The sequence below is a fragment of the Vulpes lagopus genome, chromosome 1, assembly GCF_018345385.1.
Source record: "Vulpes lagopus strain Blue_001 chromosome 1, ASM1834538v1, whole genome shotgun sequence".
Lineage (NCBI taxonomy): Eukaryota > Metazoa > Chordata > Mammalia > Carnivora > Canidae > Vulpes > Vulpes lagopus.
In genome coordinates, this window is record NC_054824.1 from 116197344 (window position 1) to 116210354 (window position 13011).

Consider the following 13011-nt stretch of genomic DNA (forward strand, 5'->3'; position numbering starts at 1 on the left):
TTTGGAACTATTACAAAACATTACTGTTTTCTCTTGAAACTTTGGGGGTGGTAGATAACAAAGCTATGAAATTACAATAGACCTAATTTTCTCTTGTGTCTACATAGAATGCATTGTATGAAGTCTTTCTCATTTCACTTAAGTTCTAAAGACGAAAGATATTATAACATCAGAAATCCAGGATTCTGTGAAAGCTCCCCCAAGTTAAAACTTCTGTGCATAAGCAGTTTTGAATATTTTCAATGCTATTTTTGCTTATTTCCTAATATTAGGGGTTTTGTTTCAGACTTACAGATTCCAGTCTGATGTTAGAAGATTATTCATCCAAGTTGAGCCCCCAAGCAAAGAGAGCCAAGAAGAGCCTTCTCTCTGGGGAGGAGAAGGAAAATTTGCCAAGTGACTATATGGTGCCCATTTTCTCAGGACGGTATGTATGCATTCTCTTCCTGGCTTTAAATATTTGAAAATGAAGAGTAAATGTCAGGTAATAATAATAATTGCAGCTGATATTTATTGAGCACTTAACTATACTGATTGAGAAAGATGTAAGGAACCTTGGAACTCAGCACTTAGGGAAACTTGTTCATTGTGAAAATCTGCCATCACCAGGATGGCTACATGACAAGAAAGAATGATCAAGAACTTAGTTCTAGTTATGTAACTGATTGAAATTAGGATGAGAGCATTGGATGCTAGTGATTGGACTCTATATATAGTCACTAGAATAGAAAGGTTAAAAACCATAAAATATTGGATGAATGAAAAAATTCAGATGTTATGTTTAGGCAGAAAGAAGCCATTGTGGTTGCCAATGTGGTTTTAATTATTATTCATTTTGAAGAAAAAAATCTTAGATAACATAGACCAAGTAAAAGAATGGCATCATAATTTGAATGCCTGCTTATTTGATATTTTTTAATGTAAAAAAGATTACTATTTATCTTGAGGCAAACTTCAAACAAAATAATCATGAAATCACAAGTCCATAATGCCAAATTTCTGTGTTTACAAGGTAAATATTTGTGTATGTTCTTTTTTTAAAAATGTAAACTTTTTTTGAGTTATTATAATATCTAGAGGAATCTTGAAACCTGTTTGAGACACCCAATTAAGATTTAATGTGAACCTTTGGAACCTTCCCTGTTTATTTTCCTTTGAATTTAGATCAAGCATGCAGTCCCATATCAGGATCACAGGCACACAAACAATATATCATCTTACAATACATTTTTTCTGGAAGGAAAATCATAAGTTAATCTTTTATTGTAGACTCAATTCTATTTAAATACCCTAAAGAAACCAATGAAATGACCTTAAGCAACTATCTAATTTCTCTGAGCCTTGTTACTGTATGTCTAAAAAACAAATGATAGAGTTTACCACATAGGATTGTTGTGGGCATAAAATGAGATAATGTATGTAAACAGCACTTGGCGACACCACAGTCATGGTAGGAATTATTATTGCTGTGACCATTACAGGTTAAAGTGATGATCACTTCTGAATCGGAAGCTTTAACTCCTGATTTACTAGGTTTTTCTCTGTCAGGTTTTCTTTGGGTACAGTACACGATGTCTAAATTCTGATACTTTAAACTTAGCTAAATTAGGCAATCCTATCACTGCCATCCACAGTATCCATGTTTTGCTCTTATATTTTAGCCAAGTGCATGTCAGTGGACTTACAGATACGGAAGAAGAAAGAATTAAAGAAGCTGCTGCTTATATAGCCCAGAGAAATCTTCTTGCTAGTGAAGAAGGAATCATGGCATCCAAACAGTCTGCAGTATCCAAACAGTCTTCAGTATCCAAACAGTCTGCAGTGTCCAAACAGTCCACAGTATCCAAACAGTCCACTGTATCCAAACAGTCTGCAGTATCCAAACAGTCCACGGTATCCAAACAATCTGCATCCACTCTTCACCAGGAGGAAGCTTTTGAGAAGAAGTCAAGGAAGGTAGCAATTCGAGAAAAGGCAGAGCACCTGTCGCTGACAAAAACAGTAAGAACAGACAATTTAATATAATTTACAAAAGCAAAAATGTATATGACATTGTGTGTGTACCTATAGATTTGTTTTGAATGAAGAAAATACGTAGTCTTACAGAGAAACAAAACTAAAGAAAACAAGGAGGAAAACATCAAAATGTATGAGTCAAAGAAAGAGGTAGTAGTTTTATTTTTTATTTATTTATTTTTATTTATTTATTTTTTAAAGATTTTATTTATTCATGAGAGACACACAGAGAGAGAGAGAGGCAGAGACACAGGCAGAGGGAGAAGCAGGCTCCATGCAGGGAGCCTGACATGGGACTTGATCCCAGGTTTCCAGGATCAAGCCCTGGACTGAAGGTGGTGCTAAACCGCTGAGCCACCTGGGCTGCTCCAGTAGTTTTAAATTCCATGGAATTTTAGGTTCTACGGAAATTATTCTAAAGAACCATAAGAAATCTGCCTTAGGGAAAGTAAAATATATTGCTGAGGTTTAGAACATAAAAAATGGAATGTATCTTTTTAAAAGTGGGAAGGAGGGGTGCCTGGGTGGCACAGCTGCTTAAGCGACTGACTCTTAATTTTTGGCTCAGGTCATGATCTCAGGGTCATGAGATTGAACCCCGGGAAGAGTCCTGAGTCAAGCCCCACGTGGGGTTCTATGCTAGACACTGAGTCTGCTTGTCCCCCTTCCTCCCCCAGTACCCCTCCCCTCTGCTTGCTTGCTCTCCTTCTCTCTCTCACTAAAAGAAATAGATAGATAAATAAATAAATAAATAAAATTTTTAAAAAGGTGGTGCGAAGAGAGAGAAGGCATTTGGTCTAAATAGAAAAGTAAGCCCCCAAGTGGAAAAATGATAATTTGGGGTTTTGTTATTTTAGTAGTACGGAGTACTTTGATTTCATAGAATTTTGATTTTTTTTTTTTTGTAGTTAGAAGAAACTGAGGCATTTCATAGAAAGTTGAATGAAGATCATCTTCTCCATGCTCCTGAATTTGTCATTAAACCTCGTTCCCACACTGTTTGGGAGAAAGAAAATGTAAAATTACATTGCTCTGTATCTGGCTGGCCAGAACCTCGTCTCACCTGGTATGTTATCTTTATGGAAACTACTCATAGAATCTATTACACAAAATAATTTTACCTCTAGTGAAAATATTTGGTATTATGAATATGCAAGAGTCAATATAAGCACCTGTAAGTTTGTATAGATTTTTTAAATAGTGAAGAAAAGATACAAGGATGAATATTTTATGAATGAGAAGAAAGAACAGTCTTGCATATGTTATGAGATATTATATAATACTTCATAATCCTGTTATAAAAGGCATCTTTATCTTACTTTAAAATATTAAAGTGTAGTCAACATATTTACATACAAAGAAAATACATGGCTTATGACTGCTGTGGGCTATAAAATTTAAATAAAAATTTGCTCCCATATAGTATAGGTATTACTTTGTGACCAGAAGCAAAACTCTTTTTAAAAAATAATTAAAACCCAGAGGACTTTATCTCTACTACTCACATGAGTTGGGTCTCAACCTGTTTTCTAAAGCCAAGCAAAAGAGGGAACTGGATGGAATATATTACTCAATAGGAGGTCTTAAGAAATTTTCTTTCCATAAAGAATAAGCATCCGTTATCTCTTTCCATCGTATATCCTATTGCAATTGTCAATGACATCATGGTCCCTAAACTTCAAACTTTCTGTTCATATGTCATGATACCTGCCACAGACAGCAGAAGTATGAAAATGGTAGAACCAACCTACAAAGATGTTTTCTGTTTAATTCCCTGACACAGGTATTTTGCATGCTGTTTTCTTATCCTTGGGAGTGTTGGTAAATGCACCCTGTGTTGCAGTATAAATGCCACACAGAATGTCATTGCAACCTGCAGAGGGCCTGACTCTTCCTTTCTGGTCCATTATCTCTGTTGAGCAGACACCTGGCTAGTAGAGGTGACTGACAAGGAACATATTTCAATGAAAATGAAGTTTTTTTTAAAAATCAATTTACAAGCTTTAAGTATGAAGGTATACTACATGAAGCTAGGAATCAATTAATCTTGACCCTACCTTTCTCTGTGACTATGGAGTTGTATAGTTTGGCCTATCAAAGGGACATTGTCTCTTAAAAAACATTACTTCCCACCTCAAAAAGAAATCTAAACTTTCCAATTGCAATGTGTGAAGAATAACAAATTTTCAGCTCGAAGAAATATTATTTGACCAGCAAGAATTTTCAGCTCTAAGAAATATTATTTGATCAGTAAGAAATTCCTCTTCTCTTATGAATTAAAATGTACTACTCATAAATGAATAATTGAATGAATAATAATAATCAGGTAGATATATTTATTACACAATATTCTTTTTTTCCCCTGCTTTTTAAAAATTAGAGTTAAAGGTGACTTTCAAAAGGATACAAAGCAATTTCTGGGCAGTAAATACTAATTTCTTAAGTACTTTTTTATTCTGCTAAATACATAGCTGCTAGAATACAATACAACCATGCTGTGTATCACTGATAGTGTTATTGGGCAAGAGTGATGTTTTCACAGAAGCAGAGCTCAGACTCTGTCAGAGATGAAACTCCTACATCATGTTGTGTTGGCTGGAAAAGGAGTGATTGAAAAAAAGCAAGACATAGAAAAATTCCCCACAAAAATATGAGATGCCTGAATTGTCAACTCTTTGAGTTCTAGTTAAATTGTAAAATAGAAATACTGTCAATTTTCAGTTTTCCTCACTAGTGGAGCTGAGAAGTAGTATGACTAACTCCCCAAATCTTTCACATCTGGCTTTGAAATATTTTTTTCCCTAACATTGAACTTCATGTCTTCATTTTAAACAAAAATGAAGACACAGACATAAGATTTGTCTCAGGAACAATTGGGAAGCTGTTCATTTGCTGGAACAAGTCTTCTCAACTCATCCTGCGCATCCTCTAGTGCTTGGAGAAGACGACTCCATTCTTTATAAAATTCTCCCTGTAGAGCTAGATCAGAGCATTTCTCAGAAAATCCTGTTGTGTTGCAGGCCAAGTGTAAAGCAAATATGAAAACAAAAGAACCGTGGACCACTAAGAAAATAGTTAACTGTACTTCAGAGAGCAAGATTTGCCCCTGGATAAGGCTTACATTTAGACAGTCATCTCGCAGATAACTGAAAATTTGGTATGGTGGTAAGCAAGGTCAGATCCAGTTTTGTGGGGCATGAAACTCATACAATTTGGGGACACTCTTTACTAAAAATAATGTTAATATTATAAATTAGGCAGTGAGCCTTGAGGAGACCCATGACGGTGAGAGACCCTGAAGCTTCAATGGCCTCCAGGTAAACCCACCTCTGGGAGTAAACTTCTATGTGGGATTAGTGTTCCTTCCTAGGTATGCTGCCTTTTAAAGAATAATAATTAAATGAAGCTCTGATTTACTTTGTAACACCGATATAGAGCATACAATCTTCCATAAGCAGTCTTCCCCTCAATGAGCATGGGACCCACAGCGCAAACCAAGGTTGTCAGTGGTTACTTCGCTGGCATTTTATGTCTTTTTGTTACTCAACTGTAGTTTTCTGGGCCTGACACCGAGTACCAGTATGAAAGAAATAATTAAGGATGACCTTCCTAAATAGAAGGAGGTAAATTATGGGAACAAGCTTGTGACAAGGCTTTCTACAGTCGTGCTGCCTCCTCTTGTAGCTGTTAGGTCCTTTGCCATGTTTTTCAAGGGCATATGTGCCTGGAGCTGGCTCCCTTAGAGCCCTTTCCAAAGAGGGTTAAGTTCCAACTTTCCACTAAGCACCCTCAGGGCTTGGGAGTCCCTGAGGTCTAACAAATGATATGAACAGGCAGCAGCTGTTCTTTGGCCAATCCCATGTACTGACCAAGTATGTCTAAGTGGAATCCACTAAATGACAGGAATACATATCACTCATCAGGGCCAGGTGCAGAGACACCAAAGAGCACTATCCTGTTCCCAAGTCACTTTAAGAGCAGAAGGAAACCTGTTTCAGCATCAGGGCCGGTAGAAAAGTCAGTTGCAAGGATGTTTCTGCACCACCAGAGTGAAATCCTCCTAAAGGAGGATATATATATATATATATATATATATATATATATATATATATATATGGTTAAAAGCTCCAAAATTGTTTTACTTAATTTAATAGGTTATCATCACATAATGACTTGTATAACTATATATATATTGGTTTATATATTGGTTTAAAAGAAGAGGAAAAAAATTAATGTTTGTATTTGTTTTACTTGCATAAAGAAACTCTGGAAGGATTCAAAGGAACCCAAGGATAACAGTTATCTGTGGGGAATGAGCTGGGTAGGAGACAGACACGTTTGAGGAAGGAGACTGTTTCCTGTGTACCTTTATACTTTCTGGTTCCTGGACCATATAAATATATTGCCTATTCAAATTTTTAAAATCATACGAAATAAGGGAGAAAAGTTCTCTTTTAAAAAAGGAAAGAATTGAGTTAATTTTATATGTCTTAAAAAAAGAGCCAGACTTAATTGGATTTCCAGTTCTAAGTCTAGATCAATTTTGTCAACGAAAATCTGGATTGTAATCTGTGGGGAGTCATGCAAAGTCACTGGAACAATGTGTTGGTGTTAATGAGTAGCAATTCATTCGTTCTCTACTCACTCAACACCCATGTTTTTGGATCTATCTGTGAATACCAGGCTAGATCCTCCAGTGGGACACTTAAAATACTTGTTTGGAATTCTACACATTGCCCCTGAAGTTATTGTCAAATAAACACTTTTGTCATTAGGCATGATAATAATTCAATAGCTCAGAATAAAATAGTATGAGAAATGTATTTCAGGAAGAGTCTGGAGACTTGAAAAAGCCTTATTCTGTGTTTGCAAATTATGAGAATTTATAAATTTCATAATAGAATCATATGTTGAATTTGTTTACAAGATAGAGTTATTCACAATGCTACTTAAATTTGGCAATTACTAAAAACAAAAAAAATTGGCAATTACTACCATATTATCTTTGGAAAACAACCTACATTTAACATGGTTTAATATTAAAATTATTTATAATTTATAATTACTTCCCAACGTAAGGGTTCAGGGTTTTATTTTAGATTTTTCTTATTTATTTAAGTCCAAAGTCTAACCTAATGGGATATATCTCTCTCAGCCAACTGGTTTTTAAAGTGGGTAATAGCTATTTATTAAAAATATAAAGTTGGATTCTAAGTAGTAATCACAGTTTGTGGTGAGATTCAACATGTTAGAGATCATTTTGGCATACATTATTTTTTTATAGAAATTATAATGAAAAAAAAAAGAAAAAAAGAAATTAGAATGAAGTTTTTTGCTTGACCATGCTTTACACTGCCGAAGAGCTTTCACTGTAACCCCTTGTTATCCAGTCAGCCCAAGATCCAGACATTTATTCGGGGGAATGAAGTGTGTGTTTTACACATATAAATGAAGAATATTATTCTACAAATACGTACAGTATAATGGAAGCTCATTAACTAATGAGTAGTTCATAAGCTCTACATGAAAATGGTAAGGAAAATGGTGTACATCTGAATATTTACTAGAATTTCAGAAGCCTTGGGGTGCTTGGGTGGCTCAGTTGCTTAAGCCTCCAACTCTTGGTTTAGGCTCAGGGTCATGATCTCAGGGTCCTGAGACTGAGCCCATGTCATTGTAGGGCTCCCCGCTCAGCAGGAAGTCTGCTTCTCCCCACCTTTCTCTCACTTTGCTCCTCCCTCCACCTCATACACTCACTCTCTCAAATAAATAAATCTTCTTAAAAAAAATAGAATTTCAGAAGCCTTTTGACAAATAACCCCAGAGTGTAGATTACGCTCCAAAATTAGCCTCTGACTGGCCTGTTCGGAATTTAATTTTCCAGAAATAACAAGCTCTGAAGAATATACAGAGCAGGCCAAAAAATCTTGTCTTCTTCCCGGACTTCATTCTGTAGATAGGCAATCTCAAAGTGACCCCACATCTGAACAACTAAGTGAAGTTCTCAGAGAATAGAATAGAATTGCTTCCTAACTCAGTCCTTGTCTGCTGCTTTACAACAGGCTTTTCTTACACTGACATCTGGAGTTCCCGAGGAAAGACTAGAAGATCCTCCAAGTGTTGTGTGTTGTGCGCACGTAAATTTTAAACCGACTTCTTGTGCCAGGTGGTCACATTAGAAAAGTCATGGGTATTTAGCTGGGGGAAGGCATTAAAGTGCTAAGTCGGGTAGTGCTGGAGAGCAAGGAAGGTGAAGCATCCCTGGGAGCTGCAAGATACTGTTTTAACTCAAAGTTTATGGAGATATGAACACCATTTTTGGTCAGAAGCCAAATCGACGGTCACTAGATTGATTGCTCCGTACCACAGGCCATAGCCTTCGCTGTCATATTTCTCTTCTTGTGCTAAAAAGAACTACCAAGAGCACCCCAGCACATGAACAAACCCAAGCAAGAGGGAGCTTTTGAGTCAAGTGTGAAATGACTGAGACCAATTTATTCTGAAGAACATGCTAATTAACTTGTTTTACTCTGTCATTCATCAAAACAAGGAATGTTTGAAATTAGGAGCTGCTAGCAGATTTCTTTTTCTAGGCCATCTCTGCTCAAATAGCCCTGTCTGCCTAGAGCCCTGTGGTGAGATGGCCGGCTGAGGATGCTTTGGAGCTGGTAGGAAACAGCTTGCACTTCTGCTGTGGGTGGGGTAGAGGGTTGTACCTCTCCACCTGCCACACAGCTGTGGTTCCTCAGCCCATGCAACCCTCTCATTTCACATCTGAGGGAACTAACACACAAAGAGCCTCAGTTTACCTTCTTGGCACGTACTTATTTTAAATTATCCATATCATGAAGTGCATGTTTGCCAGAACTCTGTGCCTTCAGCCAAACATTATGAAGCCACAATTAACCTATTGTTACACAATAATACTGTTTAAGCCAATTTAACAAACACTGGGTGCCTAATATTTGCCCATGACTCATCCTTCCTTGAGAGTAGGAATAGAATAAATATGGATCAGACCCAACCCCTGTCACCAAGGCAATGACAGCTTAATTGAAGAGACACATATCCAACCATAATCTGATGAATGTTATGTATCTTGCAGCTTGAACCACGTAACACTGGTGTAGAGAGGCAGGAGTAATTAATATCATGTGAGATTTCAGGGAGGAGTTTATTGAAGAAATGGTATGTGATCTGAACCTCGAAGGATAAGCTGGGATTTTGCTAGGTGTAGAAGGAAAATGACGCATTTTTAAAAGTATAGAACATGAATATATCTTTAGTGACATCGGGTATGTGTGAGTGTGTAAGCTGGGAAGAAGAAGGAACTGACTGAAGATTATTTTCTTTCCTCCTCTCCCTTTCCACCCCGTTTTGGGCTCCCAAACCTCATTATAACCATTTCTAGAAGTCTGGAGAAATAAAATGCAGCTGAACAGAGAATAGTTGGAATAGCATCATATGTTGTCACGAGCCAGACCGTTTGGGTTCAAATCCCAGTTCTGTTATCTAGCTGTGTGAACTGGGGCAAGTTATTTAATCTCCCCATGCCTTGGCTTCTTCATCAGGGAAATTATGTTAAAAATAGTGCTACCTCAGGCAATTATTGTTAAGGATTGAATTTTCGTATTCTTGTTTTTAAAAGATTTTAGTATTTATTTAACAGAGAGAAAGAGAGGGAGAGAGCTCACCAGCAGAGGGGAGGGACAAAGCAACAGGGAGAAGCAGATTCCCTGCTGAGCAGGGAGCACGATGTGGGACTCCATCCCAAGGCCCTGGGATCATGACCTGAGCCAAAGGCAGACATTTAACTGACTGAGCCACCCAGGCGCCCCAGGGCTGAATTTTCTAATCTATGTGTAAACCCCTAGACCTTTGCATGGCTCACAGTAAATGCTCTGTCTCAGTTGTGATTATTAGTGTTATTTATATTATCCGTGCACATGAAGTGGGGTGTTCAGAGGGAAAACAAATGAAATCTAGCTCTTTTTTTTTTTTTAATCTCTTCTTTTTGGACATTAAATGTCTCCAGCAGAAAAGCCTCATCTGGCACCAAGTCATTGTCTATTGAGGGAGTGAGGACATGGTGAAGAGTCAAGGTGCCCCTTCCAGACTTGTGAGATATTGTCTCAGGAAGGGCTCCTACATGTAGCTCTACCCTCTGAGGGCTGAGAGGCTTAACCAGGAATGGAACAGTCAGAAAAAGGCAATCTCTCAGCTTTTATTTGTCAGATTTTTTCCTTCATGATTAATATTTAAGTTCTTCCAAGCTGAGAGTCATACTTGCTTTTAACAGAACAAAACACTTAAATATAATGAGCTTTCAAAATACAATGACTTTGTTTTTAACAACATGCTAGAATGTTAGTGGGAAGAATGTTTTGCTTTCATCCTACACAGAGAGCCAACAATAAAACCCCCAACACAAAGCCTTCCTTTCTGTTCTGTCAACAATAGACAAGTTTTTCTTTAGGTCTTTGATTGAAGAATAATATACACACACAAAAAGTACATATTACATATAAATGTAGAGCTTTGATGAGCTTTTGTAGACTGCACACAGCCACGTGACCAGCACCCAAATAAGAAACCAAACAATATCAGTTGCCCAAGATGCATCCTTCATATCTGTTGTCTACACCCCAGGGAAATCACTCTCCTGACTTCCAACAGCAGTAATTTGGTCTTTTATGGTGTTGTACTTTATATAAAAGCAATCATTATACTATGTACTCTTTTGTGTCTGGCGCTGTTCATTCAACATTGTGTATGTGAGACTCCACCACATTGTTATGAATGGTCAACTCCTTAAATGTAATTTTTATGATGGAGAAGAGGAAAGCATGCTCATTGAGAACTTTTATTGTATTTACAGTGTATTTTATTTAATCTACTATGGATTTGTATTTATTCAATAGGTGCTGCTGCTAATCTCAGTGCCATGTTTCCAAGTGTTCTTTCAAGAACAAGAATCACATATGTGTGCGCTTTTAATCATAAAGCTATTTACATTTCAACTTACTTTGCCTTGTTTCCATCATCTTGTAGGTATAAAAACCAGGTGCCAATTAACGTCCATGCAAACCCTGGAAAATATATTATTGAGAGTCGATATGGAATGCACACTCTGGAGATCAATGCGTAAGAGGATATCAGGATCCATGTGTGTTGTGTGACAGTTGCCTGGGGAGGCATGTCAGCACTCCAGTTAACAACAGCTGTCCCCCTTTTTTCCCCAATGCAACATAATCATAAAGTGATCTTACGTTTGAATTTAAAGATGATGAGAAAAAAATTAACTTGTATCTTTTAGTTTATCCTTTTATATTCTTGGGAGTTTTTCTTAGACATTAGTAAGAAAATAAGTTACATAAATAGGCATTTATATTTAGTTATCCTTCCACACTCCAAATCAATATCATCATAATCATCATCATCATCATCATCATCATCCTTTTTTTGCCTTAAATTAGCAAAGGCCACGGAGATTGTGGTGGGTGGCACTGAAAGTAAGCTGCACTGGAATAAATTCTCTCCTTCAGTTCACCAGGAAGTGTGGGTAACTGTGCCCACCCTGTCAGCCTGCAGATGGAGGCAGGACTGAACTGAGATGTTTTTAGAGCAAAATCCGTAGCAAAATTTCTAAGTCCTCAAACATTAATTGTATCTCCTAATATCGTTTTGAAATCCAAGCCTGGTTATGTGGATGAAAAAGTTAAGTTCACACCATGTTCAGTTCACATGGAACCATGACAAGCTGAGATGTCAAAGTAAAATTTACATCATTCTGGGATCCCTGGGTGGCGCAGCGGTTTGGCGCCTGCCTTTGGCCCAGGGCGTGATCCTGGAGACCTGGGATCGAATCCCACATTGGGCTCCCGGTGCATGGAGCCTGCTTCTCCCTCTGCCTGTGTCTCTGCCTCTCTCTCTCTCTCTCTCTCTCTCTCTCTGTGTGACTATCATAAATTAAAAAAAAAAATTACATCATTCTTATCTAAATTCTCTCAAGAGAATTATAGCCTTCCCCTCAGATCAGAGCAGGTGACACATGTGATACTGGGTTTCAAGCAGGACCGTGGGGTTCTGTGACATTTGCCAAACACCGACCTTGACCTAAAGTCATTTCAGTTCTGCCAGTGGATGATTCTGCTGAGGCTGCAGTGAGCTAGCTATGTGGTTGCTTTATAATTAAGTAGTTATGAGAAAGGCAACCATATTGACCTTCCTGTAAAATTTCAATAAGAAGTTTTTACAAATGACACTAAATCCAGAAGGTCAATGAAAAACACAGACACTGGCGTGATAAGACACAAAACGACCTGCATTGATATCTTAGCTTGTTCATCATCTCCAGGAGATCATTCTTTCTCTTACTTATTAAACACATCCTAATTTCTGTATTATAACTTATAGGAACTTCCGAATAGCACTGCTATGTTGTGCTGTGGGCTGAAACTCCAAGTGTGACCTGAATCTTAGCTGAGTTGAGACATAAACACCATATTTGTACTTTGAAGCTAGAACACTGAACCACACATTAGACAGACCTGGATCCGGCTTATAGCTCAGGGAGGCTGTGAGAGTCCATAAAGAGAGGCTGTGTCTTTCCCTCCCTGTCGCCCTGTGGCCCCCAGACAGAAACTCTCCCTGAGGGAGGCCAGCAGGAAGGTTGTACCCCTGGGGTGCTCTGGGTAGTTACCTGTTCAGACATCTGCTTCTGACACCGCTTTAGACCAGTTGATCATAACACTGTGCTATAATTTATGCGCTTAATAGTTTATTGACATGTTTTGGGGATATGGGCTAAGGTCACAGTGGACTATAGATATCCTCCTCCCATACTGTGCTGCTGGCCTGAAACTGTAGTAGTTATCTTGGCGTTGTGTGAAATCCCAGAGAACTAGATCAGAGTTAGCTTCAAAAAGTCCCCATGAGCCACGTGTTAGCCTATGATTTGCAGTGTGCCATGTTAGCAAAGAGATCCTTGATAGA

At 37.8% G+C, this 13011-nt stretch overlaps 1 protein-coding gene across 3 annotated transcripts in view; it reads left to right on the forward strand.

The window, feature by feature from the left end:
• Positions 1-13011, forward strand: part of MYOM1 (myomesin 1) — a 132941-nt gene that overhangs the window by 27848 nt on the left and 92082 nt on the right. For all 3 annotated transcript variants that reach the window (XM_041751061.1, XM_041751065.1, XM_041751066.1), the window contains exons 3-6: positions 287-427; positions 1662-2001; positions 2925-3082; positions 11068-11160. In XM_041751061.1, coding sequence (XP_041606995.1) covers positions 287-427; positions 1662-2001; positions 2925-3082; positions 11068-11160 — 732 coding nt within the window. The remainder of the gene's footprint in view (positions 1-286; positions 428-1661; positions 2002-2924; positions 3083-11067; positions 11161-13011) is intronic.